Here is a 27,849-nt window from a genome sequence, read left to right as displayed (position 1 = left end):
CTGCTAGTGAGTTTGTGAGCCAGCAGCATTTGAAATGATTTCCCCTGGGAGTGTATCTCATTACAGTGAGCCACAGTTGGAGTGGCTAGCATCTCCTGAGAGAGTATTACATCTGGGCTCCCTCTGGGGCTTTATTTCCAAAACACATCAAATTCTTATAGCTGGGAATCAATATATATCCCAAATATGCATATGTCTCCCTTTCTCTGTAGCTTTTATTTCAAATAAGCTTGGAGTAGGTTGATGGTATTACAGGTCCCTCAGCACCATGGGAAATAATTTATATGTTGGAACTGGACATATAGATTTTTGTTTTTTTACAAGATGAGTAATTGACTTCTCAAGGTTCTAGGAGAGCACTCATTATTTATTAGAGGTAATTTATCAAGTCTGATAGCTAGTATTGCAGATGTTTGCTCTGCAACATGGCAGAATGATTGTTATACTTTCGGACCCTATATGTTGGTGTGTAGCTGGGATCTGAGCTGTCAATCATCCAACCCCATTGCCTATTGTTTTTGTCTTTTACCAAACAAATAATGGGCCTTCTAACATTCTCAAAATGAGTTGAAGGGGTGGAGAGTGTCTTATTGTTTCCAGGCGTTCTTGCTGTACAGGCTACATGTCCATTTACAAGTAAGCATTAGATTTTTTTTATCACAGGCCTGAGTTCACCGGGATGTGCAGTATACAAGCAGATTCACATTGCACTGTAGCGGGAAAACACATTTTAAAGGTTTGAATTATCTGGAAAAACTCACAACTATCATGTGTAATAAAGACCATGCCAATGTCCCCTCTCTATAATTTCAGGTGGTACCAGGGTGCCATCTGTGGGGAGTTTTTATGTTCTTGCAATATTTAGATGGGTTTTTTTTCTGTAATACTGCAAAAAAAACAAAAACTAATTTGTGTGTTAGGGAATTTAGACTGTAAGCTTCAATGGGACAGGGATTGACTCAATATTCTCCCTACAGTGCGGTGTAATATAGTAAAGCCATGTACTGTGAATAAACAATAATAAATAATGATTAATGCAAGCACTAAATGAGGCTAAAGCAAGCAGTATATCATGAGAAAAACGTTGATTCTTGTACAATGCCTGTAATAAAACCTCCCTTTCCATGGTTACAGGCGATGGGTGTTACAGCGCCTCCTGCAGGAGAACCTTTCTTCCTCGTTGGCACATAAGGACACAAGCTGTCATACACTCACAGAGCAGATTCAGGGAATTGTGCAAGAAGAGATGAATGTGTGCTGTAAAGCAGCAGGGAGGTACCCGAGCAACTACAATTCCTGGTCCCATCGTATATGGGTTCTACAGCACCTGGGAAAACTAAATGTCAAGGTATTTTACTGTTACTGTACGTGGCTTATACCATTTGAAATACAATAAACATTTATGCAGATTTTTATTATTTAAGAGCTTCCAGTGCTAATTTATAGACACCAGCAAAATATACACATCTCTTCAATGGTCCAAACTAGAGATGAGCGGGTTCGGATTTACTCGGTTTTACTCGGATCTCAAAACGGCATTTTATTGGCTATCGGCTATCACGTGTTTTGGGTAGCCAATAACATAAATCCGAACTTGCGGTAAAGAGGCGAAAAGAACCGAGTAAATCCGAACCCGCTCATCTCTAGTCCAAACAAATACAAGAATACACGTACCTGTAATAGATTTAGTCCAAAAACATGAAAATTAATTAAATCAGTCCATTTGTCTACGCACTGGTGGTCATTTACAAAGTACACAGCAAAACACCTTGTTTGAGCACAGCACACAAGATGTACATGTACGGTAGGGAGACACTTCTGCAAACTGTTTAGTTTGGCTCCATTTATGACTTAAATTATAGTGATGGGATATTAGGATTGTTTGTAGTAAATGTGGTGTGTGTGTGTGTGTGTGTTAAACTTATTATTACATTGTTTTGAGTGAACCTTGCACCTTCCCTGCCGGGGTGAAAATTGGAGACACTACATGTTAAAACATCTGTGAAAAGACTCTAGGGCTGGTGACAAATTCCAGTCCTTCTGCGGAGTGAAAATGGCTGGATGTTTTTGTATAGCTGTAGACACCAACCATGTATCTAATTTCAATAATTTCCCTCTGCCGCAGTATATCTCTGCAAGATTTGTTGTGTCTACTCACTAGTGCAGTGGTTCCCAAACTTTCTTGAATCACGGCGCCCTAGAGTATGAGGATTTTCCATGGCACCCCTGCGCCAAAAGTTTTCTATTGAGAAATTTTGAGAAAAATGATTAACGTAAGCAAATTGTGCTTACCGGTCACTTTTAGTTCACTTATGTGGTGGTGGATAGGGTTGGGCTTCTGAATCAATATATTTTATGATTGGCAGCCAGCAGCATTTGTTTTGCTTATCACATTGACCATAAAAAGTTTGGTTTGGTCCTGGACCACCAACCCGTGGCACCCCCTTCAAGTTTGGGAGATACTGCACTAGTGCATACTTTGCAAGGAACTCCCTTCCTCTGCCCTACTCTTCCCCTTGGTGTGTACACACTATTGCTCTACCACAAATGCTGCCATAAACTGATGAAAACCTAGGTGTATGGTGATTCCCAGGCTGTCTTTGTACGGCGCAACCAAAGTTCCGCACTTTGTAAAAGACTTCCACTGTGTTCAACAAGTACACTTCTTTACAATTAACATGTCTACAGTGCTCACATTGAAGCAAACTTGTTTGAAATAGAGATGTCCTCTCATCCCGTTTAAACCTATCATGCAAACTTCAATATTGTTCATCATAACTTTTATAGCAGCAGATATGGTGACTACACTATTTGTATTGCCTTTTTCTGTTAATCATCTCTATTTCCTCATGTGACCTTTATTGTTGGTTCATCTGTTGCAGTTTATAGACACATCACATCTTTAAGTCAGTGGTTCCCAAACTTTTTCGAATCACGACGCCCTAGAGTATCAGCATTTTTTCCACGGCACCCCAGGGGCAAAAATTTCTTATTGAGAAATTCAGCAAAAACTAAATGAAGTAAATTGAGCTTATATGTCACCCTAAGGTTCAGTTATGTGGTGGTTGACAGGGCTGCACTTCTTTTTGTCCACATATTTTTTGATTGGCAGCCATCAGCACTGGTTTTGCCTATTACATCTTTTTATGTGGTACCGGATCACCAACCTGAGGCACCCCTGCAAGTGTCCTGAGGCACCCCAGGGTGCCACGGCACACAGTTTGGGAACCACTGGTGTATGTAATAGTGCTGACTTCTACAGCTTACTGGAATAACCCTTAATGGGTGGGAATATACTAAGCCTTGGAGAGAGATCAAGTACCAACCAATCAGCTTCTGTCATCAAAAATATTCTTGCTGCCATCTGGGAGACAATGAAAAATGGACATTCCTTACCAGTATGTGTAGCCACAGAAAGACTGGACTGTATTCATTGTAGCCATGGTTTCAGAGGTTGCTATGGAGGATCTGTTCTTAACAACTTACTTGTATCTGGTGTCTTTCTGAGTGGTATCCGTAGTTATCCAAGTACATTTTAAAGCTAATAAATTCTAATTTGGCATAATTAGTTTCTAGTAGAATCCACTATAATAGAGTTTCTGAAAATAATATACCTCAAACCTTAGAACCACAAGCTCGAGCAATTAACATGCTATCCTACAGCTTAACCAAGAGAGGGAAAGGGAGATCCTTTGAATGCTCTGACACTATTATATCAATTTAAGCCTTTAAATCTAAAAATGTAATTGTTGCTGAATTTGTATGATGATCTTGTGCTGTAAAATAGCCCAGATTGCTTTTCATGGCTTTATCTGTATAGGTGTGAAATTATTTTATGCAGTACATTATAGGTAATATGTACTGCTCTATAACATAGCTGTTAAATAGATTTAGGTAATAGAACTCACATGAAAGCATTATGTGAAACAGAGCTGAGGCAGCACTTTTTTTCTTTTTCTCCTCCTAGCGCTTTGCAGTTCAAAAGAAAGACCAGCTAACGCCTCTCCCTTTTTTTCTGCTGTATAGAAATATTTTTGTTAAACCATTTTTCACACTTGTGCAGGTCTCCTGGGATTTCTGAAACTTTGCTGTAGCAGATCTGAAAAAAAAGTATCAACATTTTATTGAAATAGGGAAAGAGTATGACACCTAGAGATGAAAGTGATAGAAACCGTTTCAGCTCACTCCCTCGGGAAAGCTTGACTATATTCAGGCGCATTGCATATTGTATCCACCAAATAAATCCCATTGCATAGTTAGAGTGCTACAGAAACAGCTTAAAATATGGTTTCATTGACTCAAGCCCTCTAAAGTCACTATTGAAAATGATATATCATATACAGTGCATCCAGAAAGTATTCACAATGCTTCACTTTTTCCACATTTTGTTATGTTACAGCCTTATTCCACAATGGAATAAATGCAATTTTGGCCTCATAATTCTACACACAATACCCCATAATGACAATGTGTAAAAAGTTTTTTTGAGATTTGTGCAAATTTAAGTGAAAAAAAAAAATACTAAAAAAATCACATGTACATAAGTATTCACAGCCTTTGCTCAATACTTTGTTTATGCACCTTTGGCAGCAATTGCAGCCTCAAGTCTTTTTGAATATGATGCCACAAGCTTGGCACAGCTATCTTTGGGCAGTTTCGGCCATTCCTCTTTGCAGCACCACTCAAGCTCCATCAGGTTGGATGGGAAGGGTCGATGCACAGCCATTTTCAGATCTCTCCAAAGATGTTCAATCGGATTCAAGTCTGGGCTCTGGCTGGGCCACTCAAGGACATTCATGGAGTTGTCCTGAAGCCACTCCTTTGATATCTTGGCTGTGCGCTTAGGGTTGTTGCCTGCTGAAAGATGCCCCAGTCTGAGGTCAAGAGCGCTCTGGAGCAGGTTTTCATCCAGGATGTCTCTGTACATTGCTGCATTCATCTTTCCCTCTATCCTGACTAGTCTCCCAGTTCCTGCCACTGTAGGGCCCTTCTCTCCTGATCGCTCATTTTAAATGGCTGGCCTGGTGGTTCCGAACTTCTTCCATTTATGGATGATGGAGGCCACTGTGCTCATTGGGACCTTCAAAGCAGCAGATATTTTTCTGTACCCTTCCCCAGATTTGTGCCTCGAGACAATCCTGTCTCGGAGGTCTACAGACAATTCCTTGGATTTCATGCTTGGTTTGTGCTCTGACATGCACAAGTATGCCTTTCAAAATTATGTCCAATCAACTGAATTTACCACAAGCGGACTCCAATTAAGCTGTAGGAACATATCAAGGATGATCAGTGGAAACAGGATGCACTTGAGCTCAATTTTGAGCTTCATGAAAAAAAATTGCTGTAGTTAAACTGGAGGTACATGTAAATGGATGCTAGTATATTTTGGTGTTTGTAAAGTGCAGAATAATTTTTTTTTTAAATACACCTGCTGCACCATCCTGCAATCCTAAAAACACCTGTCCCATGCATACAGCACCCCAAAATACCTATCCCAGTACTTTAGCCCAATTTTCAAACACTTTTGGATTTTCACCCCAAAAATTGTCTTTTTTTGGGATGAATTAAATTTTTTTATTTTTTTTTGCCTAAGTAGTCATTAGGTTGTCCAAAGGGTTCTGAACCAAGTCTCTGCATTTTTACCCCAAAATATGGATTTTGCACTTCTTTTCTCCTGCCTTTGGGTGGAAATTTTTTTTGCCTGCTTATGCCTATGGAGTTTTCACCTAGGCAAAAACGTCCTGCAATTGAATAGGGCGATACTTCAGAAATGGGCGAAAACCGCGCATCGGCGAAAACTATTTTGCCTCTAATTGAATACGGACCTATGGCGCATTTTCAGCCAACATGACACCCGGTGCTAGCAGAGTCTCACGGTACTTGGTGCACTGAGAGGGTTTTTTTTAGCGCAACTGCAGCAAAGATTTATAAGGACACATTTGTATGTGCAAGTTTTGTCAAAAAAAATCTGCACTTGAAACGAAAATGCATGTTTTCTTTTCTTTTTAATTTTCACTGTCTCGATTTAAGCACTATTACTGGGCATGATTCTGAGTCTGCGGCTTTATGCAAATGCCACTTCAAACTTTTTCCATTGTGTACATCCGTGCGACAGAATGTGCAAGGACTGAGACGCCCTCTTTTGCCATCAGTACACTTTGTAATACCGATTGGTGCATTTTTATATGCCACCATGGAAACTTGCCCCAGCCCTATAATAGGTACAGTCTCTCCATCTGACTCTGGCCTCCTGTGCTGCAGCTGTAGGTCAGGGAATGCAGCCGCTTGCATCATGATGTTCCCATAATGCGCCCATTGAATGGACCTTTTTTTGTGTTCATTTCTAGCCACTGCCCAGGAACCCACATCACTTTTCCACAACATTTATAATATGGTCTGTCTCCATCACAGCAGCACCTTTGTGCTTACACTCTGTGCAAGTTTAAAGATTTTTTTTTTTTGCAATTGCAAAAATCGCTCAACTACGTAAACATCGGCTTTGCATGCGGATTGCGTGCATCTGTGAATCAGGCCCTCTGTGTAGCCCAACAAGACCTTCCATTTTATAAACTAGACGACCTATCACATTAAATGAGGAACTACTTTTTTTTATTTGACACAATATGGGGGAGATCTGAGCTGTAGATCACACATCTCATGTTTAAAATATTGCCAACTAAACTAAATGCCTTGGCGAGAAATACTTTTAATGTGGATTTTTATTGCTGTGTGTTAAAAGGTTATCATATGGCCTGCTTGTGCTAACCTTCATGCAGTATATTTAGTGGATCACACTTGCAAAAGAAACCACAAAAAGAAAGAAAAACCTGCTTCTAGAAATATTTCATAGGTTTCATAAAAGCATTATTTACTAAAACCATACAGAAACACCTTTAGTAGACAGTGTTTTACTTAAACAGTATACAGTTTAAAATGAGATTATTTTATATAAAAAAAGTGGTTGTGCTTTTACAGTAAAGTTCTTATTATATGTGGTGCAAAGTATCTTTTTTGACATACTCTTGTAACAGGCTATATTTAGAATGAACCTGTAGAAAAATAGGGTAAAGAAACCTTAAACAACTAAGCATGTTAGAAACCCCATCATGAATGGCCCCATCATTTTTTATTCTCAAACACAGTGACCATTATTAAAAGCTTTTCTTTTTTTGGGATATGGAAATTACAGTGAGGTTTTGAAAAGGGGGAGATGTTCTACACTAAAACAAAGTGGATATATTAATGGACGCATATCACACAGCCACTGCGTCTTTGATGTTCACGCAGATAATACGATGCTCCGTACAGTCAATCTGAGTAACCCTCAGGTTACTCAGGTGACTGATGTTCACGCAGATGACACACCATCGGAGATGTACGTAAACCATTTGGTCTGCATACATCTTTGAATTAAGCCCTTAATTTCTAGATAGAATTAAACTGTTTGATATAAGGAAAAATATGGTAGGCTCCATAGAGAGACATAGGCCCGTATTCAATTTGAGGCGAAAAGTCCAGACTTTTCGCCTGCTGGACTTTTCGCCTCCTTCGCCTGTTTTCCACGTGGAAAAGTATTGCGCGCGTACCCGTTATTCCCCGTATTCAATTCCAAAGTAGGCAAAATCGGGAACAGGCAAAACTTTGATCGGCGAAAAAATACAGGAATTTTTGGTAAATAATTGTAGGAACCCCCCCCTAAAGATGTCCAAACCTGGGTGATCACTAAGGGTATCCCGTTTTTGCCTGCAAAAGAAAGTCAGGTTTTTAAATAGCCGCTGCAGGTGGTTTTTTTCCCGACTTTGAAGAACTGATGCAGAAGAGCACTTAGCTTTTTTTTTTTCGTTTTTAAAAGTGGTCCCATCAAATTTGGGGTACATGAAATTGCGTACTAACATATTTTTTAGTCCCTAAAGTATTTTTTTTTAAATTCTGCAAACAAAAGCACCTGCCACTAACTGCCTATTCTAGAAAACACCTGCCGCATACTTACAGAATACCCTTGAACCTATTTTGCTATTTTTAAACACTGTTCCCCTATTTTTTTTCTGTTCACCCCAAACATTAAAAAAAATAAAATAAACATTGGGGTGTCCCTTTTTTTTTTTTTTCATATTTCGTTTTAGGGGGGCATTCCCAAGGGTGCAGGCTATTTTTTTTTAAGCCTGCACGCCTAAACCCCAGTTCTGCTCTTTTTTTCACCCTAAAGGCAAGTGAAAAATTTATCTCAGTTTTTTTAAATTTACTGTTTGCACTATCTACGAATAAAAGCGGGAATTTTAGGGAAATGTGCCTGGGACCCCCCTAAAGATGTCCAGACATGGTAGATCACTATGGGTACCTCCATTTTTGCCTGCTGAAGGAAGTCGGGTTTTGTAATAGCCGTGGCAGTTGCATATTTGCGGCTATGAAGAAGTGGTGAAGAAAAGCACTTAGATTTGTTTTTTTGGGAAAATAACTATTCCTATCAAATTTGGGGTACATGAAAATGGTGTAAGCATATTTTTAAGTCCCTAAAGTGCATTTTGAAATTTCTTCAAAAATGCACCTGCCACTATCACCCGCATGGAAGAAAACACCTGCCCCATACTTCCGACCCCCTTCTGGATTATATTTAACTATTTTAGAAGTGGTTTTTACTTTATTTTATTTTTTTCACCCCAGGCTATTTTTTTAAAGCCTGCACCCCTAAACCTCAATTCTGCATTATGTTTCGCCTGCTAAAGGCAGGCGAATATTTATTCCCGTTTTTTTACATTGACTTTTCGCACCAGCTAACAGTCAATGTAATTGAATACAGGGATAATTGAAATTGGCGAAAAGGACGTCATCGGCGATAATTTATCGCCGATTTCGAGTTTTCGCAGCCTGATTGAATACCCCCTATAATGTTTTAATTGGGATGCATCTATGTATGAGGGTCATCCTGTACATAAAAGCTGAACAGATAAGTTTGTTATGGTGATTGCTGTGATTTTAGGCCTTTTACTTTTGACATTCCCCTTTTGATTGAACTTCGAGAGCTTTGATGACATTGTAGCTGAGAGCTGCCAAGTGGTCTCACAGAGAGTAGCAAGAAAGTAACGGTTCTTATTAAATAAGTATTTGGAGCTCTTGGTACTTTCACTCTACAGTAGATAAGCAGTGTCCACCAGCTTGGGGCGTTACTGGTGATCATACTAAGCAATCATTTTATATTTACTGATTTCTGAGATGTTGTTTTAAAGGACTGCGCTAGAGAGATTTTTTTTTTGCATTAACATAGAGCCTAATCTGTATATGCAAAGCTTTCATATGAAACAAAAAGAGAATATTTAGTACAAAAATTATAGAAAAGCAAAGAACGTAATTTACACAGTGGTTCACTGCTTTTGTATTCTTTTGTTGTCTGCAATTCTAATACATAAAATAGATGTCAGTGTGTGTGATTGCAGCTTCTTAAATGTGCTCAGCATGTGCTTGAATTAGACAACTATTTTGATTTTCATCTAACAATGGAATCCTATACTTATCTCCTAGAATTAAGGGTCTTCATTAAGATAAACAATAATTTTATTTCTTCTGTTCAGCTTCTTTTAGATGAGTTGTCTTCCACAAAACACTGGGTTTCCATGCATGTGTCAGACCACAGTGGTTTCCATTATCGTCAGTTCTTGCTGAAGTCTTTACTGGTTAAAGCGCAAACAGACTGTGAAAACACAAGTCCCAGTCTTCCCATAGAAGAGGAGACGCCACGACTGGATCTGCCACTCTTCATAGAAGAAGAAATGGAACTTAGCAGAGATCTTATAGAATCTTACCCAGGGCATGAAGCTATCTGGTGCCACAGGTGAGACAAACATTTAATTGGTGTAAATTGGTTTTGTTACATTGATCTATCATTGAAATGCTTCAGAGTCTCCTGTTTATATGTGATTTTAAAATATCCGTTTTACATATGGGGGTTTAGGTATATTTATCCCATCATGTAGTGAACCTAGAAAGGGGAAGTGTTCTCTATGGTCCACTGCAATGTTCTGGGGAAGTGAAAGCATTTATAACCTTTCAGTTTATTGTTCTACCATTGCTCTCTGTGTTGGACTGGCATTAGCCTACTGCTTTATTGTTCTCCCCTGCAGCTCAGCAGCAATCCTTCTACATTCACTGCTCTGACACTATGACCAACACAACTAGTTGTATCTTCCTACATAGACCTGTGCGTGTTTATTCCTGGAGTCGGCCACCGGCCTGTTCACTAAATTAGAGTGGACGGTGGTAGAGCTGACAACAACATTTCAGTCATTGCAGGTAAAGAGATGACTGACTACTCACTGCATTTGCTCATGGTCCAATTGTTCCTACCATGTTGTTCCTATTACAGTTGGGTTTTCTTTTGTAATATATGCAGAGAACGGTGTAAAGCTGCACAGCCATCTAAATCAAATATTATACTAAGATGCCTCTCCCTCTAGAAGTAGCCCTGAAGAGTGCTACACACAGCCAGTCTTCCTGAGCTTCTGCAGTAATCTAGAACCTACAAATCCATTACACTAACCATCCCCAAAGCTCTGGTTAGACAGAGTAGACTAAACACTAAGGGGGGTATACAATTAGGCTGCGAAAAGTCGGAATCTCGCTCCGATGTGGAGCGAAAAGTCAAGGCACTGACTTTTCGCTCCCAAATTGAATACGGGCCTAAGATGGAATGACCCAATTTTTTCAAAATGCTGCTATTTAGTGACACAAATAATTCTATACAGTTCTGCATTACCACATAAATTATACAGTGAGTCCCCTTGGTATACTTTTTATTTTAATCACGGACCTATGGAATTTGTTTTTTTCTACTTCAGGGTCCATAGGGTATCCACAGGATACCTTGGGGTATAGGTGTGACGTCAGTCGCAGGGCACCAAAGAGTTAAGCTTTCAGCCTCCCAGGATGCACTAGGTCCCCCTCCTATACCCCGCCCCCGGGCCAAGGCACCTCAGTTTAGTTTGGTGCCCGGCCGGAGTCGGGTGCACCTGTTGGAGTGGGGGCTAGAAGAGCCCCTGAAGCTTATTCTTCATGCAGCTGTGGCTGCACATCTGGATGAACAGCATGGACAGTCAGTCCTGACGTCCATGCTGTCTTCCCTACACCCCGCCGGTACCAGAACGCCGGTACTGATCCGGGGATGCTGGTGGGCGTCTGGGGTCACAGCTAGCGGTGACCCCAGATGCTCCGGACCATGGCCGGATTCAAGGGGGACAGAGGTAAGCAGCGGGGTCCCGCGGTGGGTCCCCGCTGATCACATGGTCCTAAGTCCCCAGGCAGGGGGCTCCCTGGGGACTGGCTGCAGCGTGGAGCCAGGCGACCAACCTGCGCTTCCACTACCCCCTGGGACAGCGGACCGCAGCAGAGCGGTAGCGCTGCGGCGTCCCAGGGGTTAAATGCATGCCAGGGGAGCGCGCCTTCCCTGTCTCACAGCCGGCGCCTCCCCCGCTGCACACAGCCCTCTCTGCATGCTGCCGACTGGTCCTGTGGCAGCGCTCCTCCCCCAGGCCAGCCTCCTCTCTGCTCCTTGGCGGCCATCTTCTCCAGAACGCATGGTGAACGCTGCTGGAAGCGCTGGACGGAAGCATCGTGGTCTGGGTCCCCCCGCATACCTCTCCTCCGCTGTGGTCAGGTCTGTGTATGCAGCGCTGTGTCCTACCAGGCCCTGTGTCTGTGTAGTTGAGTGATCAGCGCTGTTAGTGCAGGAATTGTTATTTCTCTGCATTGTATGTGACTGTGCTAGCGCTGCTGCCTGTAACTTTTCTTCTCTAAACTGTCAGCTTTATTACTGTCCCTGTTCTTCTGCTAAAGCCCTTGCGGTGCGGTGCTGCAGGGTGGTCTCTCGCCTATTTAATACTTAATTGGTGAGAGAGGTCACATACGTGGTGCCATCATGTCTGAAAGTGATTTTCCCCTCCGGCTACAGTGTACCACGTGCAAAGTACCGTTAGCGGAGGGGGAGGGTAGCGCGGAGGGCCTTTGCCGGCAGTGTTTGTCCATGGCGCGGCCTATTACGGTTACAGCACCGGTACAGGAGCCGCCCTGGGCTTGTTTCGCTCAGGCGTTAACAGCTTTAGTGGGCCAGTTAGCTCCACAGCCCGCGTTTACTCCGATGGGTTTGTCCCAGCAGTCTGTGGTGTCGTCACCCATGCAGGGGTTCCCACGACAATTGGTGGTACCCCACAGTCTCCCTATTTCCCCGCTCCCGGGTTCTCAGGAGCCAGCGTGGGTTAACTCCCTGACGAGTTCTGTACAGCACTTGTCGGATGTGTTGCAAGGGGAGTCTGTGATGCGGCCTCATAAAAGGCCGGTGGCGTCTCTGTCCGCTCCTTATGAGGATGACGAAGGGACGTCTGATGATGGGGAGATTCTGGATCCTTACGATCAGGAACCTCTCCATACTAAGGACGCTGATGCTAAGTCCAAAGTATATATTCCTGGACTTATTCGGGCGGTCCGCACAGCCTTGGTGATTGAGGACGAAGTTCCCCCAGCGGCTAAATCTAAGTATGCCTTTTTCAAAGATGTGAAGGGCGATGCCACAGTCTTTCCTCTTTCGGGTCAGTTGGTGGACCATTTAGAGGAGGCGTGGAAACAACCTGGCAAAAGATACCAGCCGCAGAGACGCCTGGCGGTGGCTTATCCGTTCGCGGATAATTATTTTGCTAAGTGGGAATCCCCTCCACAGGTGGATTCTCACGTGACCCGTCTTGTCCGTAGTGCCACATTGCCGATGCCATCCATGTCCTCCCTTAAGGATGCTACGGACCGCAAGGTAGAAATCTGCCTGAAGTCCGCTTATTCCCTTGCAGGGGGGGCAGCACGGCCGGCTATGGCCATTTGCTGGGTTGCCAGAGCGATGGAGCGCTGGGCGGATTCATTAGAGGCTTCTTTTGAATCCGACTGTCCGGCCGATCAGGCGGAGTTGATTGGCAATCTCCGTGATTCGGCCACCTACATCAACGAGGAGGCTCTAGACATTAGTACTCTGGTGTCTAGAATTTCTTCAGCAGCGGTAGCTGCTCGTCGCACCTTGTGGCTGCGATCCTGGAAGGCGGACGCAGATTCCAAGAAAGGTCTGGAAGCGTTGCCGTTTACCGGAGAAGTTCTCTTCGGTCCGGATCTGGATAAGATTGTGGCCACGCTGGCGGCAGCCAAATCTGCTTGTCTCCCGTCGGCCGCTGCTCCTTCTGGTTCGGGACCATCGTCCTTTCGGTCATCTAGGGCCCAGGGCAGGCCCAAACCACAGTCGTTTCCTCGACAGGCTGGCCCTAAGAAATCGGTCAAGCCCCGGAAGCAGGCATGGAGTACCAGACGTCCGGCCCCCAAGCCAGATGACAAGCCTGCGGCCTTACGGTCCGGGCCTCCCTTTGGGGGATCCCAGGGTGGGAGGCCGCCTGCTACAGTTCGCCCAGTGTTGGTCGACCACTACGACAGACACTTGGGTTCTGGAGGTGGTTTCCCACGGATACGCCCTCTCCTTCCGGCACAGACCCCCGGCTCGCTTCTTCACCACGGGTCTCCCATCAGACCGGAACAAGGCTACGGAGCTGCGGAAGGTATTGCACACTATGCTCCAGGCTGGAGTTATAGTGGCGGTTCCATTCTCCCAGAGGGGCCAGGGTTTCTATTCAAATCTATTTTTGGTACAGAAACCCAATGGGTCATATCGTCCGATTCTCAACCTCAAAGCACTCAACAAGTCTTTGCGGGTCCCGAAGTTTCGGATGGAGACCCTACGGTCCATCATTCTGGCGCTGGAACCTGGGGACTACTTGGTGTCATTGGACATACAGGACGCTTACCTGCATGTCCCTATTCTTTGGCGCCATCAACAGTTCCTCAGGTTTGCAATCCGCAGCGACCACTTCCAGTTTCGGGCGTTACCTTTTGGCCTGGCAACAGCACCACGTGTTTTCACCAAGGTGATGGCGGTCATGGCGGCTTCTCTGCGGCTGCAGGGAGTCCGCATGTTGCCGTATTTGGACGACCTGTTATTGGTGGCAGGATCTCCAGAGCTCCTGTTACGCCACTTGGACCTGACCATTGCACTGCTGCAACGGCACGGCTGGCTAATCAACTGGCAGAAGTCCACTCTAATCCCGTCTCGGAGGATTCTGCATCTTGGAGCCTTATTGGACTCGGGACAGCAAAGGATCTTCGTGACGGAGGACAAGATCTCTGCTTTACAGTCAAGGGTGCGCAGTTGCCTGCACAACCGCCGGGTGTCCTTACACTCGGCGATGAGGTTACTGGGCTCCATGGTGTCGGTGTTCGACATGGTGGAATACGCCCAGTTTCACTCCAGACCTCTGCAGCACCTGATCCTGTCCAAGTGGAACGGGCTGACTCAGTCTTTGAAGTCCCAGACGATTGTGCTCACCCAGGAGGTTCGCCTGTCCCTTGCGTGGTGGTTACAGACGACCCACCTCAACAAGGGACGTCCGTTCTGGGTTCCAAATTGGGTCCTGTTGACAACGGACGCCAGTCTTCGGGGCTGGGGAGCAGTTTCGGGTCCACACTTGTTCCAGGGCAGGTGGACGCCGACAGAAGCGGAGCTTCCAATAAATATCTTGGAACTCCGTGCGGTCTTCAATGCTCTCCAGCAGGCACAGCGGTTTCTCCAGGGTCGCCCGGTGCAGGTCCAGTCGGACAACGCTACCACCGTGGCCTACATAAACAGGCAAGGAGGAACTCGCAGTCGGGCGGCTCTCGTAGAGGTCTCTCGGATCCTGGTTTGGGCGGAGCGCAATCTTCCGGCCATATCAGCGGTCTTCATCCCGGGAGTGCTAAATTGGGAGGCGGACTTTCTAAGTCGCCAGGACGTTCATCCGGGGGAATGGTCCCTGCACCCGGACGTTTTTCAACTACTGGTGGACAGGTGGGGTCTTCCAGAAATCGACCTCATGGCGTCCCGGCACAACAACAAGTTGCCGGTGTACGGGTCTCGCACAAGAGACGAAGGGGCGTCTCTGGTGGATGCTCTGTCCGTCCGGTGGACGTTCCGGTTCGCATACCTGTTCCCTCCGGTCTCCCTTCTTCCACGGGTAATCCGGAAATTCAAACAGGAAGGAGGGACGCTCCTGTTGATAGCTCCCGCGTGGCCCAGACGGCACTGGTTCTCAGACCTTCAGGGTCTGTCCGTGGACAGTCCTCTGCGGTTGCCGCTACGACCGGACCTTCTGTCTCAGGGTCCTTGCCTTCACCCGGACCTGACTCGGCTGTCTTTGACGGCGTGGCTGTTGAGACGACCATGCTGAGGTCCCGGGGGTTTTCCAGCTCTGTGGTGCGTACCATGTTACGAGCTCGGAAACCGTCTTCCGCGAGGATATACCATCGCGTGTGGCATACGTTCTTCCAGTGGTGTCGACCGAGAGGTTATGCACCGCGGGAGTTTCGTCTGTCTCGGATTCTCGCCTTCCTGCAAGCGGGACTAGATCATGGGCTTCGCCTTGCTTCTTTGAAGGTACAGGTTTCGGCCCTATCTGTCTGGTTTCACCGTAGGATTGCTACAATCCCGGATGTGCGCACCTTTATGCAGGGTGTTCTTCGCATTCAGCTGCCCTTTGTTCCACCTGTGGCGCCTTGGGATTTGGCTGTGGTCCTGAGGGCTCTCCAAGGACCGCCGTTTGAACCACTGGGCTCAGTGGATCTTAAATGGCTAACAGCTAAGACTGTTTTCCTTCTGGCCATTGCTTCGGCCAGACGTGTTTCTGAGTTAGGGGCTCTTTCTTGTAGACCCCCTTTCTTGGTTTTTTATGGGAACAGGGCAGTGCTCCGCACTCGGCCCGAGTTTCTTCCCAAAGTTGTTTCCCAGTTTCATGTTAACGAGGAAATAGTTGTTCCGGCCTTTAACTCACCGGGTCTTTCCGTGGGTGAGGCCTCTTTGGATGTTGTGCGGGCCTTAAGGACTTATGTTGACCGCACTTCTTCGTTTAGGAAGTCGGACGCTTTGTTTGTCCTCTATGGCTTCCGTAAAAAGGGTTGGCCTGCTTCAAAGCAAACTTTGGCAGCCTGGATCCGTATGGCTATTTCTGAAGCTTATCTTCATGAAGGCCTACCGGTCCCTCCTTCTCTGAAGGCTCATTCCACTAGGTCTGTGGGTCCTTCGTGGGCAGCTCGACGTGGTGCCTCGGCAGTTCAGATCTGCAAGGCTGCTACGTGGTCTTCTGTCCATACCTTCGTGAGGTATTACAGGTTTGACACCTTCGCCTCTCAGGATGCTTCCTTCGGGCGGCGGATTCTCCTTTCTGCACAGGAGCGTCCCCACCCTTAAAGGATACTGCTTTGGGACATCCCCAAGGTATCCTGTGGATACCCTATGGACCCTGAAGTAGAAAATATGAGATATGGTAAGAACTTACCCTTGTTATCTCTATTTCTACGAAGTCCATAGGGTTCCACAGGACTCCCGCCCTGTCGCACCTGTGCTGCAGATGGGCTTTGCTCTGGTCACCGGTTTTCCGTCTCCCTCTGGTGAGAATGTGATTCTTGTATGTGTCCAGATCTTTGTTCTCTCTCTTCCTTCTCCTCCTCCGGCCTATGGCTTGGTAACTAACTGAGGTGCCTTGGCCCGGGGGCGGGGTATAGGAGGGGGACCTAGTGCATCCTGGGAGGCTGAAAGCTTAACTCTTTGGTGCCCTGCGACTGACGTCACACCTATACCCCAAGGTATCCTGTGGAACCCTATGGACTTCGTAGAAATAGAGATAACAAGGGTAAGTTCTTACCATATCTCATATTATTTCCTCCCATGTTTGTAAATATAAAACATAATCTGTAATTATGCTTCTTTTTATTGATATAACAACACCATTTTACATAGCACCTTTTACAAAATATTGATTTATTGAAATCAGTTGTTGCCCTCTTAAGCTGGGCATCCACTATACAATTTTATGTCAGATATCTGACCAATCTGGCTGGTTGGAATGAAAACCTGGTAATGTATGGGAGAAAATGACAGTCAATCATATGGTTTTAAGCACTGAAAAAAGGACAAAAAAAATTGTTCGAAATGGTTAAATTTGTGTGTTTTAACCAATTTGTCTGAACAACCATTTTTGGCTATTTTCCAGTGTTTGTGGGCAAATAGTCGATTGTCATCAGTGATCGCGCTGAGCGGCAAAATATGTGGGTCCCAGGGACCCGGTGCTTTAAAAAAAATGGGGTCCTACCTGACCATTTCTGGGTCCCATCATAATTTATGCTTTAGAGCTCCCCATATGCCCCTCAGACCCCCCATATGCCACCAGGCTTTCTCACATACCCCTAGAATGCCTGTCTGATACCCCCAATAGAATCAGTTTTGTACAGTGGTCAGACTGCAGTCCCCGTTGACATTAATGGGGACTGCAGTCTGATGCGGTAGTTAGCCTTCTGCAGGAGATATCTGTGAAATCTTCTGCATTTGACTGTTCTTACAATTATGCAGAAACTGTAGTTTCTGAATAATTTTTTTAAAAACTGGGAACAGGAGTAGGAGGTGGGGAGACGGGAACAGGAGTAGGAGGTGGGGAGACGGGAACAGGAGTAGGAGGTGGGGAGACAGGAACAGGAAGATTCGGGGAGTCAGATTATAGGTGAGGGGAACTGGGGACAGGAGGAGTAGGCAGGAACAGAAGAAGGGGCTGGGATGTGGAGGGGAGCCACGTACAGGAGAAGGAAGAGGGTAGCTAGGGACAGGAGGAGTAGGCAGGGAAGTGAGAAGGGCCTGGGTGCCACCGGGTATTGGAGGTGGAGGGGTAGGCAGGGACATGAGTAAGGGTTAATTTTATTTCCCCTTCATCCTAAGGACCTGGACATGATGTGGAGTGAGGGCAGAAGTGCAGTTCAAGGCCCTCACAGCGCTGATATGTTGTCCCACCGATAGTAGATATTTGTATCCTCATGGACTCGCTTCACTTGCCACAGGCTTCTATTCAGTTACAGCTAGATCCCCTTCAGTTTCTGTACCCTGACGTCATCAGCTACTGTCCAACGTCATTCCCTACCATCCAAGTGGGCATAGAGGGGATATATCATTTTGTGGTGAGCGTAGCGAGGGGACACGTTTCTTTTTTAGTGAACTGTGTGGGCAGGGAACCGTATTTCCGCCCTCACTCAAGTCACTTCCAGGTACAAATACAGAAGGGGAAATATACCTTTCCATTACTATTCCCTCTCTATGCCAACGTGGCTAGTAACTGATGACATCAGGGTTGCTGGGTGCCACCGGGTATTAGAGGGGAGAGGAGCTGCAGGGGGGTAGGCAGGGACAAGAGAAGGGGCTGGGTGCCACTGGGTATTAGAGGGGGAGAGGAGCTGCAGACAAGATGAGGTGTAGAGGAGCTGGGGATGAGGAGTAAGCAGAGACGGGCTGCTTGTCACCGGGTGGAGGGGAGGCAGGGATTAGAGGCAGAAAGCCGGGAAGTGCTGGGGCCATTCACAGCAGGCACCCGGCTGGCTATTGACTGAAACTGTCACTGAATGAATGTCCTCAGAATGCAGGCAGCGGGGAGGGGGCGGGGCCTCACGTCTGCATTCACTTCTAGCCGACAGCGGTACATCTGGTACCCTTCCTTCCTTCTACCCCCCCCACCGCACAACACTAAGCCCACGCGCAGTGCAACCTGCGCGTGGGCTTAGCCTAGGGGGCCAGCTGTCGTCTTAAGTCAGGGGCTGGGCCGCTGTCTTCTTTACACCAGAGGAGGGGGGGGGGGGGCGGACCACAGTCTTTTAAATGCAGATGGAGGAGAGGACCCGAGTCTTCATCACGCTGGTGGGAAAAGAGGCAGCCCAAGTCGTCTTCATGCCGGGGGAGGGGAGGCGGCCCGCTGTCTTCTGCACGTCGAGGGGGAAGGAGGGGAGGCGGCCCGCAGTTTTCTCCATGTTTGGGGAGAGGGTGCAGTTTCGCCATGCCGGGGAGGCAGCCCGCAGTCGTCTTCACGCTGGGGCAGTCCAGTCCACTCAGAGGCACGCTGAGTGAGCTGCAGCATCAAGCGGCGCGTGACGGCTAGCTCCACCTCCTTTCTGATGTCTCCCCTGCAGCCAGGCCAGGGTTAGACATCAATCATGTTACCAGGAGCTGGGGAGTGGCTGGCAGCGGAGCGCGTCTCCGGGGACTCACCCATTTTGAAAAAGTGAGTCCCCGGTCCTCATTAGTGGGTAAAATATATGCTATAGCGCGTATTTGCGAACACTGGTCATTTGCTCCCACACATTACCAGGTTTTCATTCAAACCAGCCAGATTGGACAGATATCTGACAGAAAATGTATAGTGGATGGCCAGCTTTAGAGTTTATGGTCTAAGGGGCTCATGCAGAATTTGAACGTAAGTTGTCCAAAAATGTATCCTTCATTCTGTGCATAGAATTAAATGTGTATATGTGCCCTTGTCAGAGTTGTATGCATCACTTCTGGTGGACCAGTTCTATACCATATGTAAAAGATGTGTCTAAAATCAGGCATATTTCCGCATACACACAAATCTGCATAGCCAGCAATTTTGTGGTCACTCACTGCACTTGCTATGTAAGAAAGCCCCATTACAGCCTCCTCCACAGTCATAAGTGGAAATTGTGTAGGACACTGCAATGTACGTAGTTGCACATGATTTGTTCCAGGGTCCAGAGTGAAACTACACAAGATAATCCTCTGCAAATGTACTTGCGTTCAGCTCTGCATGCGGCCCCTAAATTCCCTACATCAAAAACAAACACTAGGGTCCATTTTGTTAGAAGCTATTTAAACTACAAATAGGTATTTGGAGTGTGACAAAACCTGCCCAAATACGTGGAGAACATACACAATCTGATCATGAAACTTAAGCTGCATTAAAGTCAGTGTTTCTACTTTCAAACTGTCTGATTTCCTGGTCTCTGTCTGTTTTTTCCTGGTTATATAACCTGTCAAGTTTCCTGACAAAATTTATGGTAATTACATAACAGGAGAGCTAACGAAACTAATTAAGTACAGACAACAAAAATTCAAAACTAAAAAGAAAATTCTATCCGACCAGAAAAAAAATCCAAAAGTGGAAACATTGCACCTGAACATTGCAGATCTCCTGCAAACAAACTGTTGAAAACCAGGAAAATAAGCCCCAGAAGTGGAAACACTGCTGCAAACTAGGAAAATGTAAAAAAAAACAGTATAGCATGCAGTTGCTGTGAATCTAGACATATAGGGCCAAATGTAATAGGGGTGTCTGTTTTGGTAAATTTGCGAGTTTGGTGCTAAACTCGCAATTTTTCACAACTCTCCAATGTAATAGGGCGTCTGAAAAATGCGAGTTTTCGTGAACAGAGTTACTAAAACTCCCCATTCTCAAACTATCCAGATGTTTTCACATTGAAAACAATCAACTCGCCCAATGTAATAGAGTGTCTGTTTCAGATTCGCAAAAAAAAGATTACCAAAAGTCCCCAAATAATAGACCTGCTTCAGGCTAGCGAGTACATCCTGAGCAGGTCAGATTAACACAGAAACATGCACATATCACTGAGATTCTGTGTGTACTTATGTAAAATGTTTTTAAATAAAAAAAAAATGACGTGCACCCCCTCCCCTAAAAATACAGGGGCCAAAATGCGTAAGGGGCCCCTGTATATTAAGAACCAGCACAGGGCTTTGTTGAGCTGGTCCTGGTTCTGGAAAATCAGGGGACAAAACGAGTAAGGGTCCCCTGAAAATTCCAGAACCAGCACCGTACTCTTTCTAGCGGGGGGATAATGCCACAGCCAGGGAAAACCTTTCACTATCCGAAGTAATCCATAGGGGTGTACCTGAAAAAAAAAAAAAAACATACTCCCCTCTCCTATGCGTAGATCGCGTCCACTTCTCCAAGTAGGCAATCCAGGGGTTAAAATAAAAAAACGCAAAAAACCCGATCCATGCTGGACTGAGCAAAGGTATGTGTGTACATTGTATCATTGATGTAACCACAAGATTAACCTCAATTAATCTTGCGGCTATGATGTAGCGGTTCCCACCATAGACTTCAATGGGGATTTCTCACCATAGACGTCTATGGGAGACACAGGCTGGCTGCATTCAGCTAATCAGGGAGCTGCTCGACGTAAAAAAGTGGGAGGCATATATAGAAACCGTTGTAATTCCTACACCGTTCACCTGATTTGGATGTAATTACCCTCAAATTAAATCTGATAGTCTGCAGTTAAAGCACATCTTGTTTGTTTCATTTCAAAGCCATTGTGGTGGTGAATAGAGGCCAAAATATGAAAATTCTGTCAATGTCCCAATATTTATGCACCTGACGGTATATATACTTCATGGTATATGCATGGTCCTCCTATCTATTAGTTTGTCTATCAACTAACCGAAAGGAGAATTAATGAACTTAGTGACTTAATGATTTAGTGACTGTTTAAAATCCCCCCCTCGCTCTAAAATGTAAAGAGAGATTGTGTTTCCATCCCTTCTTAATATTCCAGGTATGGTCAGAAATTCTGACTTGGAATTTACATGCCCTGTATATTGTAATTCACAGGGGCATTCAACCATATAGATGACCCCTGTGCTATTACAAGTGATGTGTTGTTGTATCCTGTATGTTCTTTCTGCGGTATTATACCTGAATTGTTCGATCCTTTGGGTTGTAATATTGCCTGTTCTACAATTGCTACACGTTCCACAGTAACAGAATCCTTCTTTCAGAGGGCCCCCAGTCAGTGTTCTTTGTGGTGGTGTCCCATGTTTTAAGTGGTTTTTCACTAGCTTTTTTTTTTTTTTATGTCTGGTGCCTTTTTGTATATCATCTTTGGCTTTGTTGGTAGTATGTCGGCCAGGATCTCATCTTCTAGTACTACATACCAATGTTTTTTAATTTCTCTGATGTATTGTGTTATGAATGCAGTTTTGAACAATTCTGTTTCTTTCGTTTGATCTGCTTTGTGTTTGTATGACCGTAATGTGATAGGTTCTATTTTCTGTACATTCTGGTAAGCTTCCTCTACTTTCTGGTGGTTGTAATTTTTGACTATTAATTGTTGTTTCAATTCTGCACCCTCTGGCCCTGATTTAGAGCCGGACGCTCTGACCGAGCGCTCGCTCTGAATCAGGACCGTCCCTCTTACTTTTTGGAGCGGCCTCCTGGCCGCTCGCATAGCTGTTGGTGACCACCCACAGCTATAGCGAGCGGCCAAAATGATGGTCGCTATGGTCAAGACCTTCGCGACCATCAGGCTTGCGATTAGACCCTTGTGGTAGGGTCTCGTCTGCCGCAAGCCCTGGAGTGCCTTTGGCTCTATCAGAGCCAAAAGCACTCCCACTGACATCACTAGTGATGTCAGTGGGGCCGGCCCCAGACGGTAGGCGTTCCCGTGGGGACGCCTCCGTCTGGGCAGCCACGCCCCCGGCATGCACACCAAAGGGGGTGTGCTGTCAATCACCATCGACAGCACGCCCCCTTTGGTGCGTGACCCATAACGACTGCTTGGCCGTCGTTATTCGGGTCTCGCGCATGCGCACGACGGAGCCGCCTCCGTCATGCGCACTTGGGCAACATCGACCCTCTTGCGAGCGCTCAGCGCTCGCGAATGGGTCTGAATCAGGCCCTCTATTCTGTAGTGTTCTATCTTTGTGCAGTTTCTCCTGACTCTTTTAAATTGATTTACTGGGAAACCCTGTAGCAAGTTCGGATGATGTCCACTGCTTGAAAGGATATAGCTGTTTACATCTACCGGTTGTTTATGTATGTTTTAGTTTGCAGTTGTTGGTCTTCAACAAATATGGTAATGTCCAAGAAATTCACATGTAATTTGCTGTAATTAGTGATGAATTTGAGGTTGTTAGTGTTGTTGTTTATATGGTTCGGAAATTGTTCAAGTGTTGCTTCGTCCCCTTTCCAGATTAAAAATACATAATCTATAAATCTTCACCAGAGGACCAGATTTGCGCCAAAGTCATGCCCGGACCAGATGTTGTTATCCTCCCAGTAGTTCATACAAAGATTTGCATAACTTGGTGCAAACCTGATCGATGCTTTGACAGCCAAGTGGTCTTTCCACTTCAGGTATCTCTTCCCACCCATTCCCATGCTCCTGCATTTAATCAAACTTGTCAGGGTAGTAAAGGCTCATGTTCGTCTAATAGCGCCAGATTGGCCACAGACGTCATGGTACTTGAGTTTTCTGTCTCTGGTGGTTGATCAGCCATAGAGGCTGTTGCTGCAAGATTTGTTATTGCTGAGTCCGTTCTTCCTTTGCAATTTATCTCAATTTGCTTTAATGGCGAGACACTTGAGACCAGTCTCCTTTGGTCCAAGGTGTTTTTTACAGCTGTTATCCAGATTAGGTTGCAAGCACGTAAGTCATCCATTTCAATTCTTTATCATAGAGTATGGAGATCTTGCATCCGATTGTGTGAAGCCAAGAGAGTTTCAGCTTCTAGATTCCGTTTACCTTGTCTACTTTGTTTTTTCACAGGCTGGATTGTCCAAAGGCTTCCTTCTTTCTTCCCTAAGGGGTTAGATTTTGGCCTTGTCTATACTTTGGCCTTGTCTATACATCCTTACCAGATGTTAGAACTTTCGTGCAAGCGGTATTGCATGTCCAGCCACCTTATGTTCCACCCGTCCCACCATGGGACCTCAATTTGGTATTGGTTGCTCTTCAGCAGGCTCCTTTTGAGCCACTAGAGATGGTGGAATTGAAATGGTTACCTTGGAAGGTAGCTTTATTTATTTTTTGTGATCTCTTCAGCTCACAGGGTTTCAGTTGGCAGCATTGTCAGCCAGCTCACCCCATTTGATTTTCCATGGGGACTGGGCAGTTCGCCATACTTGGCCATCTCTTTATTCCTAAAGTGGCTTCACATTTTCACCTGAATCAGAAAATTGTTGTTTCAGTCATGCATCTATCTGATCCAGAGAGTCCCCTTCGATTTCTGGATGTATATGTGTGGATAGGACTGCTACTTTGTGTAAAACAGGACTGTCTTTTAGTGCTTTTTGACTCTCATAAGAAAGGCTGGCCAGCATCAAAGTAGCCTTTTGCTTGTTGGATTACTTCAACTGGCCTATGTACCCATGGGCGATGAGTCTGTTCCTGATTCCATTCAAGTGCATTTGACTCTGGCTGTGGGTGCTTCTTGGGCGGCTCGGCAGGGTGCCTCGGTTGAACAACTTTGCAAACCGTCTCCTGGTCCTCAGTGCCCACGATTACCAAATTTTACTGTTATCACACTTTTGTGGCTAATGGTGCATACACACAGTCAGATTTTTCTTCAGATCTGAACGATAACAATTTTAAAAATCGTTCATATCTGAAGGAAAATCTGACATCTGATTTGGACGATTCCATTCATTTTAATGCAGTCAGAAATTGTTCGTAGTTCAAATCGTTGGTCAAATCGTTAATATCGTTCATCTGACAAATCTGACCGTGTGTATGCACCTTAAGGATGTGAGTTTTCCCTGCAAGGTTTTGAGTACAGCACTACCTGTGCATGATTCTCCTCCCTCTTGAGGCTTGCTTTGGGTCCCAGCATCCGTGTTTCCCAGATGAGGACAAAAGAAAATGTTATTGTTGTTCACCATAAAATCAATTTAATTCCAATCTGGGGAACACTGAGTTCCCCTCCCTTGTGTGTTCTCTATTTTTCTCATTTGGATTTGCTAGTCAGATAACTTAGGAGCTAGGGGAAGCAGAGGGTATATAAGGGAGGGATTGGGGGGGGGGGGTTTAAGCCCATTAACTGTTTATTTTCTTCATACCACCTTCAGTGTTCCCCAGATTGTATTCAGATTAATTTTATGGTGAGTAACAAGAAAATCCTTTTTTTGTAGAGGCAAGTGTTCTAAGTGGAGAGCAAGTCAAAATTAAAGGTTTAGCGTAACACCACTAAACATAGACTTTAATAGCTCACTTCACATTGTTGAGCAGATAAAGAAGAATCTCAAGATAGACCAATGCTTTCTATAGGGGCATTTTTCATTTTGTGTGTAGCTAACTATTTTTGCCTCTTTATAATTGTTTGTAGGCGCCAGATACTCAGCTTGGTTCACCAACTGCACAATGAACAATCTCACTCCGCTACCCCACAAGTCACAAGTGTGGATGCTGCTGCCGTTGGGACGGGAAATGGCTCACACATCCGCACCAGCAATCTGAGTTACTACACTAACCCCATGGATGTTGACGGAGTGTGTGACGCAAACAAGCAGGGCTACACTCAAGAAACTAAACGACTAAAGCGCGCTCCTGCCCAAGACTCTCTTATATATGAATCCGAGCTCAGGTTTATTAATTGTGTCTCATCCAGCTGCAGAAATGCTGAACAGTCCAGGTTTGCTGCTTCGTACCGAAAATGGCTGTTGTCATTGCTAGGTCACTAACAGATCAAGAATTATGTGTGGATTACGGTTGTGCAATATTTTCTTTAGCAGAGATATGGTTGCACGTTATGTGTAACATGCTCCTCTCTCTAATTAAGACTCCACAGGAACCTTTATTTTTAATTTATTTTTTCTAATTGTTACATACCAGTTTCTTTTTTCTCTTTTATGTAACGCAGAAAGGAAAATGTTGCATCTATTACTGAACTTTGCATTAGCCTTCTGCTAAGTCATTTCAAAATACTGGTACAAGTAAATATGTATTTTCATTGTTTGGCAGGTCAGGGTGGGAGGAATTGAAGGACAGTTACTTGAAGATTCTTAATTGAGAGCTACACATTTTCCTTTTGGTTTACTAACATTAGATATTTGGGTAAAGCATTTAGTTCTCCTACCCATCGCTGTGCCCTAAATCATTATTTTAAAGTAATAAAAGACAACACAGAAATCTTGGATTCAGACTGTAACTTCAATGATAGCCATTGTTTTGGAAACTTTTACGTTTTGAAAGTGTCTTTGAGGACTTTTTTATTTAAGTCTAATTATAAACGGTGTTGGTAAGAAAAAGAAAAACTCAACACATGCACCCTAACCCTGAAGCTTGTGTACAAACAATCTAGTAGGAGACCTAACAAATAATTGCAGAGTCCTGGCACTTTTACACCCTTAATAAACTGTTTATGTATGATTTATCAGCATGCCGACTGATCCCAAATACCTTATGTGGCTTGAAACTCCCCATTTTGACCCTGCCTGTAACCCTAACAATATTACACATCTGCAGCATCTAATTAATTTCTAAATCCCTATAAGGCTACAATATTTAGTACAGCAGTGACATCCGGTAACTGATTCCTGGACTTAAAACCGTTCTCTGTCCACCTGAGACACCTCTCAACCTGTCAAAATATTACTGAACTTAAAAAGACGTGTGTTCAAATTTTCAAAGCGGCTAAGTTTAGACAACTTAATGGCTGATGCATTTAAAGGGTAGACTAGATGGGCCAGGTGGTTCTTATCTACCGTCAAATTTTATGTTTCTATTTAGGGCATACATTGATATCTTATGTGGTCTTACTGGATTGAAGTATGTCCTGTGCAGAATATACATTTTCATATAGAGAAACCTTTTTATGAGTGTATATGGCCATTATCTATCTTGCATTTTATGCCTCACTGGTAGCTTGGCTTTCTCCTTATTTCACATCATAATTCTATATTCTATACAGGATAATAGCCCCCTAATTAGAGGTGCTACAGACATGTTCACATACATCTATCCTCCATGCGCTACAAGTCGCGTTACACATAACGGTGAACGCCGTGCTTCTGCTGATTAAATTGATATGTGGCATGCCAATATTCTGTTTGCAACTGTGGTTATATCTGCATGCGAAATGCTACATTACAGTGTTACAGCCGCTGACACCGTAGCATAGCATTTCGCATGCAGTGGCAGTCTCGCATAGAATGCTGCATATCATTTTAATACGCAGAAGCTGTTTGTGTGTCCTATTTGATTCACTTTGCAAATAAGATGCATTTTAAGGGAAAAAATCGCACAAAAGGACGCTCAGTGCTTCCGAGGGACGTCTTGGCATAGCGCGATTAGAAGGGATTTTTAAAGCGCAAGGAGGCTACATGTATGTGGACACATCTATATTTTCCAGATCCATTAAAATTAAGTATTCAATTACCTGATAAAGGTTTATATTGTTTATTAGTGCTGTCTGCATGTCTAATTATTCAATTATATCAATATGTGGTCTAAAAATTCTTCTTGCATTCAATAGATATTTAGCTGCCAGACCCTTTATTTAAAGACCGCAACCATCTCTGTGTGCAAGACATATCAGTGAAGCAGTGCACCCGTAGAAGGCTTCTTTTCCAAAATAATAAACTGTATTTGACGCTTTTTTTTTTTTTTTTTTAGTAATTTTCACACTAATATGATCATTGTTATGCTTTTAATCTGACACTTGTTTTAGGTTTACTTAAAGTACCCTTTCTCCTTCCTCAATCAGGGGGACACTCTTGACCATGGGGTATAATGAGGGCTGAGGAGCTAGCACTTAATAAGTTAACCTTTTATGGTCTATAAGCGCCTGCCCTCCAACTCCTTCCTCAGTCTTAAATTAAGTGCTGATGAAGTAGGTCAGCATCAGGTAAGCTTCACCTGGGAGTACCAGGTGCCGTAGATGTGTGTGTGTGTGTGTGTGTGTGTGTGTGTGTGTATATACACGTTTTCAGTTTAATTTTTATTCCTTATGATAAGAAAGAAGTTGGCCAGCACCCAAGCAGACTATAGCCAGGTGGATAAGGGCCGCAATTCAGCGGACATATAAGGGAGGCTAAATGACCTATCTCAGCTTTGGAACTTTGTGGGTGGGTACAGCATGGAGCTTCCGCGGAGCAGTTATATAGAGCAGCTACAGGTTCATACATTCACCAGATATTTATAGAATTCTTGATTTGATTTCAGGGATGTTTCCTTTGGACA

At 44.7% G+C, this 27,849-nt stretch overlaps 1 protein-coding gene across 1 annotated transcript in view; it reads left to right on the top strand.

Annotated features, from left to right (window-relative positions):
• Nucleotides 1-27,569, top strand: part of PTAR1 (protein prenyltransferase alpha subunit repeat containing 1) — a 60,475-nt gene extending 32,906 nt beyond the window's left edge. Inside the window, exons 5-7 of the mRNA XM_088475708.1 lie at nucleotides 1,135-1,348; nucleotides 9,567-9,826; nucleotides 24,995-27,569. Coding sequence (XP_088331834.1) covers nucleotides 1,135-1,348; nucleotides 9,567-9,826; nucleotides 24,995-25,349 — 829 coding nt within the window. The 3' untranslated portion in view covers nucleotides 25,350-27,569. The remainder of the gene's footprint in view (nucleotides 1-1,134; nucleotides 1,349-9,566; nucleotides 9,827-24,994) is intronic.
• Nucleotides 27,570-27,849: the final 280 nt, after the last annotated feature.

Source organism: Taudactylus pleione, unplaced genomic scaffold, assembly GCF_031769625.1.
Source record: "Taudactylus pleione unplaced genomic scaffold, aTauple2 ptg000177l, whole genome shotgun sequence".
Lineage (NCBI taxonomy): Eukaryota > Metazoa > Chordata > Amphibia > Anura > Myobatrachidae > Taudactylus > Taudactylus pleione.
The sequence above is the reverse complement of the archived record's forward strand: the minus strand, read 5'-3'. Positions and strand labels throughout refer to the sequence as shown.